The sequence below is a fragment of the Silene latifolia genome, unplaced genomic scaffold, assembly GCF_048544455.1.
Source record: "Silene latifolia isolate original U9 population unplaced genomic scaffold, ASM4854445v1 scaffold_213, whole genome shotgun sequence".
NCBI lineage: Eukaryota > Viridiplantae > Streptophyta > Magnoliopsida > Caryophyllales > Caryophyllaceae > Silene > Silene latifolia.
In genome coordinates, this window is record NW_027413169.1 from 336,776 (window position 1) to 345,377 (window position 8,602).

General features: G+C 36.7%; 1 protein-coding gene across 1 annotated transcript; it reads left to right on the forward strand.

Annotated features, from left to right (window-relative positions):
• The first annotated feature begins 4,195 nt into the window (after positions 1 to 4,195).
• On the forward strand, positions 4,196 to 8,602 carry LOC141638673 (partner of Y14 and mago). Its single transcript, XM_074448019.1, has 4 exons — positions 4,196 to 4,596; positions 5,777 to 5,893; positions 7,695 to 7,919; positions 8,448 to 8,602. Exons 1-4 carry the CDS (start codon positions 4,423 to 4,425, stop codon positions 8,577 to 8,579), a joined length of 648 nt encoding a protein of 215 aa, XP_074304120.1. The 5' UTR covers positions 4,196 to 4,422; the 3' UTR covers positions 8,580 to 8,602.

Genomic DNA, 8,602 nt, shown 5'->3' on the forward strand with positions numbered 1-8,602 from the left:
ATGAATTTCTGTTGATATTTAAGTGAAATAAAAATCGGCGGGGTTGAATTTCACTTTTTATTAAAGTTAAGGGGGTTGATTGCTACAATTGAAAGTTAAGGGACCTGATTTCACCATTGAACATAGTTAAGGGGGGTAAATTGTTACTTTCGCGGTTTTAATTTTATTTTCAATCTCCTATTTTAAATTATCTCAAATTAACTATGTTGTATGAAAAAAATAATTTGCACTGTTGAGAGGCAAGTGTTAACACGACTAGGGATGTCAATGGATCGGGTTCGGGTCGGGTGGAGCCTCATCCGTCATCCATCCGTCTTTTTAAAATCTCATCCAACCCGTCCGTCATCCGTGAAACCTATCATCCGTCATCCATCCATCCATCATCCATGGATGAAACGGGTGGATCGGGTGATAAATGGATGTTGTGTATTTATAGGTTTCAAGTTACAAAAAGTGATGATTTTTTATTCTATACAAAAAAAATGTTAGATAATTATTTTAGTTTAACTTTCTAATGGGTAGTTTCACAAAATATATATTTTGAGAGTAGAAAAATTTGAAAATTTGAATATTTTTTATCTTAATAATGTATTATATGTTAAAAAAAATTAAGTAAAAAGTAATTAAATCGGGTGATGGATGGATGGCGGGTGAAATTTCTTCATCCAACCCATCCGTCGTCCGTCATCCGTTCCATCCGTCATCCATTTAAGTCGGGTTTTCATCCGTCTTTTAAAATCGGATGGATCGGTTTTTGATCGGGTGCGGGTGAAGTTGACATCCCTAAACACGACTCAATAGACAAAAAAAAGGAAGTAAAAAGAATAGTTTTTAGTGACTTGAAAGGTGAATGAATGTGAGATGTTAATGGTGGGAAGTTGTGATAAGGAAGGGTTCACGATTGGTGGGTAATGACGGGGTGGGGAGTCGCATAAGGTTACGAGAAGGGTCCGGGATCATGCGTGGGGCGAAGTCGGTATGGTGGTTATGCAGCAAGTTCGGGACGTAGAGGATGGTTGCCGAAGGCAAGATGGGTATAGGGTAGTTGGGGGACGTAAGATATGGATTGCAGGGTGGTGGTTAGTTGTGGGGGGCTGTTGAGATAGGGATGAGAGAGAAGTCGTGGTTCAGGTGTGGGGTTCAGTCACCACTATGGTGGATGGTTGGTCTCGAGGGTAGTTAGTCCGTGATGGTGAACGCTACTTCTGGACGATGGTGGGTGAAAGAGAAAATGAGAGAGAAGGTAGAAAATTGAGAGGAGAACAAACAAGCGGAGTAATGTGATATAAAACGTACAACAATGAGTAAAATTTAATGTATATTGCGTAAATAACCTGGTTATGAAATTTACAATAATTTTATATCCAATTTTCAGATTTCACTCTCACAAGTTAAAAAGTCGAGAAAACCAGCAAAGTACTTCGAATAAAATTAAGAAACATAAACTTATCAAAAGTATATGGGCAGACAATGTAAAATTTTCTAAAATTTAGTTATTTACTAAATCAAAAAATACGTAAGTTTCTTCTTTCAATAACACTTTTCGTTATCATCTGTGCAATGCACGGGTTAAAAACTAGTTATATCCCTAATCACCTTAATCAAGATCTATGCAATGAGTGGTCATTTTTACGCATTTCGGAGATCTTATTCTTATGTCAAGCATAAAGTAAGTCTCGATCGTTGTTCTTTACTCGTTTTAAGTTTGGTTTAAACCCTAATTTGGAATAAAATGGGGAAATGGTTGTGTAATCATAGATCATGGATAGTAATTGCATGTGTATCTTTATATAGGTGAGGCATTCGTAGAGGGGCAATTTTAAACCATATTGCGTTGATTTTCGGATTTGCTAATAAGGTAGAGTTTCCCTACACAATATAATTGTATGATTAATTACTTTGGCTGTGGTTTATGATTGTTGATTGCATAGTATTGTGTTATTATGATTGTGGATGTTGGAGAAGATGAAATGGATATCGTGGAGTCATATCGGGAGATGGTTTCACCCCCATGTTTCGCCCCTTATGACTCCCGCCGCAGGGGGGGTGTGCACATTAATGAGTTGGGTTCGCTCATTGCGATGAGCGGGGATTTGATGTTCAATGATGCGGTCTGATATCGGCAGGGGTGGGTTACCTGTCGGGATGGGAACTCGGCTACTCGTTGAGATGAGAGTCATTGGTTACTATGGAGTTTGAAGATGGTGGAGTGGTCTTGTGTATTGCTTGTTCTTTGTGTTGTTTTGTGATTAATTGTATAATCGTACTGACCCTTCGAATGTTTTCAAAACTGTGGTGAACCATTTAATATTTCCGGCAAATGGGGAGCAGTGAGTCTAGCAGGTGTTGATGTTTGAGCTTTCATGCGGGTTTGGATGGGACATCGATGAGACATTTACTTTATATAGCTTATGCTGAGTCCTTTAGACATTCGTTTGTTTTAGTATTTGAGTTTTACTTGCTTTGGTCTTGGAACATGTAATCGTTTAAACTTTGTTTACCCTTAATAAACGTTTCATCATGGTATATTTGATATATATATATATATATATATATATATATATATATAGTACCTCGGGTAACCGAAATCATAATGCTTCCATTTGCTAAGGTAGACCTAGGCAAGACACTTTGATAGATGGGGGTGTTACACGGTTGGCCCAAACTCGAAATGACCCTAATTTAGAGCTGAAACACGAGCCGACGCGCTCAACCCAGTAGATCAAAAATAAGTTTGTTTAAATGTGAATGTAAGCCATAAATATAAAATAGAGTATTTATATATGAAATGTGAAATAAAAAGTTGAAAAATATTAATTTTAGCACTTTAAATTACCAACACAGTTAAAAACCCATTATTATGTAATTTTCATATCATTTAATAGTGAAACTGTTTTTAAATAACTTAGTGTGTGTTTGGCCTAATTTGTAAAAGTGTTTTTGGACTCAAAAACACCTTTTGCCCAAACACATAGTTTTTTAAAAGTTAAACAAAATTTCTCAAAAGCTAAAAATCCATATTTTTGCCCATAGAAATACAAGTAACTATTTAATATTTCTGCTTTTGAAAAACACTTTTGAAAAATTAAGCTTGAAAAACAAAAACTCATTTTTGAGAATCGAGGCCAAACATGCTCTTAATTTTTTTAGGGATATTCTACGGTGTACCCTCGAGTTTTTAGGTTTTCTATATTGTACCCCTACATTTTTGAAATTCTATGGTGTACCCTGAACTCTATACAGTAGTTTATACCATGACCTTATTTATCGTCTTTGCTAACTTAGTTTCTTAATTGACCTATTAAATCGTCCATTTAACATTCCAATTACTCGATAACATACCCATTTACTTATTGTTTCGCCGAATTATCCATTAACCCACCAAATAGTTTACGAATCTAACTAAAAGTTCATCAAATATCCATTATCGTGTCATGAATCATAACGGATGTTTTTCATAGTAGTTTGTTCTTATTAAAAGTGATTTGTGATGTTTCTCATATAGGATGGTGATACAACAGTAATAAGTTAGAAAAAAGGCCAAAGTACGGTTGTTTGATAGTGATAAAGTTAATGAAAAGTTAAACGAGGTCATGAGGGAGAAATAAGTAAGAAGTTTAGGGGTACAATGTAGAATATAAAAAAAAAGAGGGGTACAATATAGAAACTCGAAAAACTCAAGGGTACACCGTAGAATATCCCATTTTTTTATTACTATTTCCAGTGTAAGTAATAAATTTGATTAAGCTATTAATATTACATATAGCTTAATTTTTCAAAATTAATTTTGTTATTTTAAAACTGGAAAAAAATCCCCATAAATATTTTAGACTTGTATTTTACCTTGACCTGGTCCGTATTTAATCAGCCTGTATTTTAGACCCATGTTCAAGCCTCTCCAAGAGCAAAATCTTGTGGAGCATTTTTTGCCTGAGTCCATGCTAATAGACTTCGAGCCTCTCACCCTCGAGTGGCTTACCTGGTATACGTAGTTTGCAGGCTATCACGTACACCCGAGGGTTACCCAGGTGAGCACTCAAAGTAGCAGCTTGCGGGTTCCTCTCAACCAAAAAAAAAAAAAAAAAAAAAAAAAAAACTTGTTATGATCCGTCCAAGGACCTAACCCATCAGATCCGTTTAACAGGTCTAGTGCAATGACCCATTGATTTTGGTGGGTCTAAATAATTCACCTGGTAAGCCACTAAGCCCTCATAAGACCTCTCCATAGTCGAACTGGACAACCTTGAACACCATACACCAAAGATCTCCTAGACTCCTACCACCATTAACAACATGTCTCAATGACTCAATCTTCCATTCTCTCACTCTAACCCTCTTTTCACAACTTGGATATTCATTATTTCCTTCAAAATCTTCAAATTAACACTGTTCAATAGAAGGGTAGCTGTACAATATACTTTAATGGCAAGTAGTGCGACGAAAATGGCTGAAGAATTGGGAAAAACCCTAAAAGAGGGAGAGAGATTAGTTGGCCCGACCCGTAGACCCGATGGTACACTCCGAAAACCCATCAGAATTAGGGCTGGTTATGTTCCTCAAGATGAAGTTGCTGTCTATCAATCTAGAGGAGCTTTGGTATTTATTTATTTTCATCTTTTACTTTAATTTGTTATATTTAATTTTAGGGTTTTAGCATTGATTCTGCTTTATTTCTGGATTTTCCCTTGTTTTTATTTTTCCATTTGGTGTTCTGGAGCTTTAATTAGGCATAATTAATGTGTTTTGGAGCTTTTGCTGGTGTCAACTGAGGCCTATTTCCCGGATTTGAACCCGTGACCTATTGTTAGGTTACATTCATCTTAACCACTAGGCTAAGACCTCTTCGGTTGTTTTGAAGATTGAATTAGGCATCATTAATATGTTAAGGATTTTTGCTACATTTGAACTTTGATTAGTGTTTGTTGTGCTAGATGAGTCATTGTCGAAGAAAATGTGAACATTTGGGTCTATGTTAATGTAAAGGAGCTTTTGTCATAACATTAATTCCTTAATGTGTCGCAACTCCCATTTGTTTAGTTTAAAAAAGCGCATCTTGGGCTCAGCTAGGCAATGCGGCATTAGCCAAAACGGCTTGGAGCATCTTATGTACTCGGGGAAGTTAGCGAGTCACTGATATGGAATATCCATATTGATTTCTTCTAGTTCTTTTATTGTGTCATTCCCTTTTCTCATTATCTGTAGATCCTTTACTCGTTCACATATTGGTTCTTTTTGAAGTTTAAAAAGAGTACACTTCAACAAAATAGTAATGTTACAAAAAAAAAAATATTGAAAATGCAAGTTTGTATGCAAAAATAATGTGCCTCATGTGCACGAGGGGTTTGCTTTCGCCTCCAACCTCTTTGCAATGGGCCCTCTTCGCGTTGGTAGGCCTCGCGTATTTTAAACTAAGCCCGTGTGATTTTCTTTTACTTGTACTATCGTGTGTCGTAGATGTAGTTGATTAGTATTGGGGCCTTTTTTTCCCTTCAACTACCGAGGCTTATTTTGTGTATTTACTGATTTATTCTTTTCAATTATCAAAAGAAAGACGTCTTATCTGTTCGAATTGTGGTTGTCTGGTAGACCAAGACAACCTTTAAGAATCTGGGATACTGATGTCAATGTATATTTTTGAGGAAGCGTTTCTGTTATTATAGTTACATCTTACAAGTTGTGGCTAGTTGTCTCCTATTCATAGCATCTGACTTTCTGAGCAACATTGCATCGTGTCTTTAGAGAAAATCTGAATTTAGTGGATAAACTTTTGTCATAGTTGAGGAAAGGAAAGGAGTCACAAGCAGGACCGCCTGGATATGAACCTGAAACAGAAACTAAACCAAAGAACAAGGCTGCTAAGAGGAACGAGAGAAAGAAAGAGAAGAAACAACAGGTGCCCTTTTCTGTAGTTAATTTATCTATGCTTGTGTATCAGACAATGCCAGCCATTTTTACTTTAGCTGCCTACTTCTTGTACAACATACTGCAGTAAAGCATGCAGTTACTTAATTTATTGTACGAAATGCATTTTGAAAGGCTAAATCTTGCTTTGATGGATCATATTAACTGAGTTAATGGCTTTCCTACATTACTTAAAATGTGACTTGTTTCTCATTGCCTAGAAGACTGTTCTATTGCCTTCTTATGTTCGTTGTAGCTCAGTATGATAAATGATAAGCCTGTGTCAGGATTGTGTTGTTTACCATCTTGTGTTGATGCATGAGTTTGGTTTAGTTTACCTATACTGTATGGTAATGTGATTATTATGTTTGTTAAGCCCTATGTTACTCTGACACTTCATTTAGTTGTCGTGTCGCGTGTCCGACATCTACCTGTCCGACACCGACACGACACTTCATTTAGACCAAAAAATCGAAAAATTCTCACAAAATAGCCGTATCCGACACTCGACACGTGTCTGACACGTCACCCGTGTTGGAGAGTCTGGGTAACACGGGATAAGCCACTCTAGTGGTTTGCTACTTTACTTCGCAATCACCTCTTTTTCAAACGTAACCCCTGGTGTTTGATCACATTTCTCTAGTAAGTTATGTTTACAAGTAAATAACTAGTACTTTAAGAATGAGACCAAGCATATCCTCATCATTTGCTATTCTCGAAGCCACCCAGTGCTCCATTCATGATGACTAGGTGTCTTATACCAAGACCACCATCCGCTTTCGAACAGCAATACCTTTTTTTTAGCCAGCCTAATTTCAGACCTTACTTTTTTGTAACTTATTTCACTCGGGATAGTTTTGATCAATGCATTAGCTATCTACCTAATTGTATCATTCATGTGACTGATACTTAACTGCACCTTTAATCTGGTCAAGAATTCCACACCATTGCAGAAACTAGATTGTCATGGATCTTTTGAATTAGAAAGGCCACTTTTGTTTATTCTTAAAGGTATACTCTAGAAAATGATTCAGATCCATAATCCATTTTCAATGGAACCAAAAACTCATCACCTTTGCCGTAGGAATATGATGGAGCTAGGCATTATGTATGGCTCACTTAAATGTGTGTGCTTATTGTGTTGTAAACTGTTAGTCAATCGATGCGATTCTTGACACAATTTTACGATGGCCCTCCTTATACTTTTATGTCTTTAACATAGGCTAGTGTTGCATTCTTGCATTCATTTGACCCCTTAGCCTTTTACTTCCTCTTAGGCGAGGTTACTGGAGCCTTTAAGTTAATAGGAGAATGTTGGTGTACTCTTAAGAATAATCTAGTTTCTCTTCATGGAAAGACTATTCTTCTCTCGTCACATAATATTAAGATATATAGGTGAGTTGTTTGTATCTTAGTTCTGAAGGAAATAGCGGCAGTCACTTATCCCCTTACTCCCATGGATGGATCCTTTTAGAGGCCGTGAGGAAGTTTTAATATTCCATTTGATTCTCAGCTCTTTTCTTATCCCAAAAACTTGGTGGAACTAAGCAAAGTGGGTTCGGGAAGGCAGAAGGCTGAATTGTGAAAATTACAGTGACTGATTTTTGTATCTGCCCTTCGTGTTCTGATCGATGTTTTTTCATTGTCTATGGTTTGCTTCATGTGATTGATTTGGCCGAATATTGTTATTATGTAAATGACGCTTGTATAATCCATAATGATTGTCTTCCCTTTTTCTGTTCTTTTACCCTTTGTCATATAAAGTTGACAAGTTATAAATGTTGGTTTGGCAGGCTTCTCTTGAAAAATCAGTAAACTTGGAACTTGACATAGATGACAGCAAGGAAGCAATGGAAAATGCTCAAGATGTGGAGTCTGTTGCTTCTCGGGTTAGACAGCTGGCTCTTTCGACGAGCTCAGATATTGGTAAATCTTCCTCAAATTCTATGGAAGACCTGAGCACAGATAATAATGCTGGGGTGGATATTGAAAAAAAGATCAGAGCTTTGAAAAAGAAGGTAACGCCTTTGCTGCTGTACAATGAACTTTAATTTGGTAAATCTTCGTCAAATTCTATGCAAATTCGGAACCTGCCTAGCTTATAGCTCGAGTTAGTAATTTCGTTAGAGTAAGTTAGGGTAAAGTTTAATAATAATTTTTCAGATGATAAATTTAGACCTTTGTTGTCGATCAGATTATAAAGCTTGGTTATTAACTTTTCACTGCTTTCAAAGACATGATACGTCTAACTGACTGAGCTGCTATTTCTAATCTTGTTCAAAAGATATTGGTATGCTCGAGTAGACCATGCAATTAGTCTTAGCTTATAAAGACAGTGTATTAGGCTTATTGAGTTATTGTTACAAAATGGATTGCTTGTCCCTTAAGATTGACAGTCTAATCTTGTAACACTGTACCGATTGAATTTACTTCGTTTGTAGACTCAGTCGGTGCACCATTCAGGCCATATTTTTACTATTTGAACCGTTGATTAAATTAAATCCAAACTTTGAACTTTGGATCTAAATATCAGTTTATTTGGACAGATCCGGCTTGCAGAGGGCCAACTGCAAAAGGTGACCCCTCAAGACATGAAGCCGGAGCAACTTGAGAAGGTCAAGAAGTTGGAAGGTTGGCGCGAAGAGCTCAAGCTCTTGGAGGATCAGCATTCAGCATAGTGACAAGCACATCTTAAACTCTT

Coding starts and splice junctions, on each gene's coding strand:
- LOC141638673 (XM_074448019.1), top strand. CDS start 4,423: ATGGCAAGTAGTGCGACGAAAATGGCTGAAGAATTGGGAAAAACCCTA. Junction 4,597..5,776: donor ATCAATCTAGAGGAGCTTTG/GTATTTATTTAT, acceptor CTTTTGTCATAG/TTGAGGAAAGGAAAGGAGTC. Junction 7,920..8,447: donor TCAGAGCTTTGAAAAAGAAG/GTAACGCCTTTG, acceptor TTATTTGGACAG/ATCCGGCTTGCAGAGGGCCA.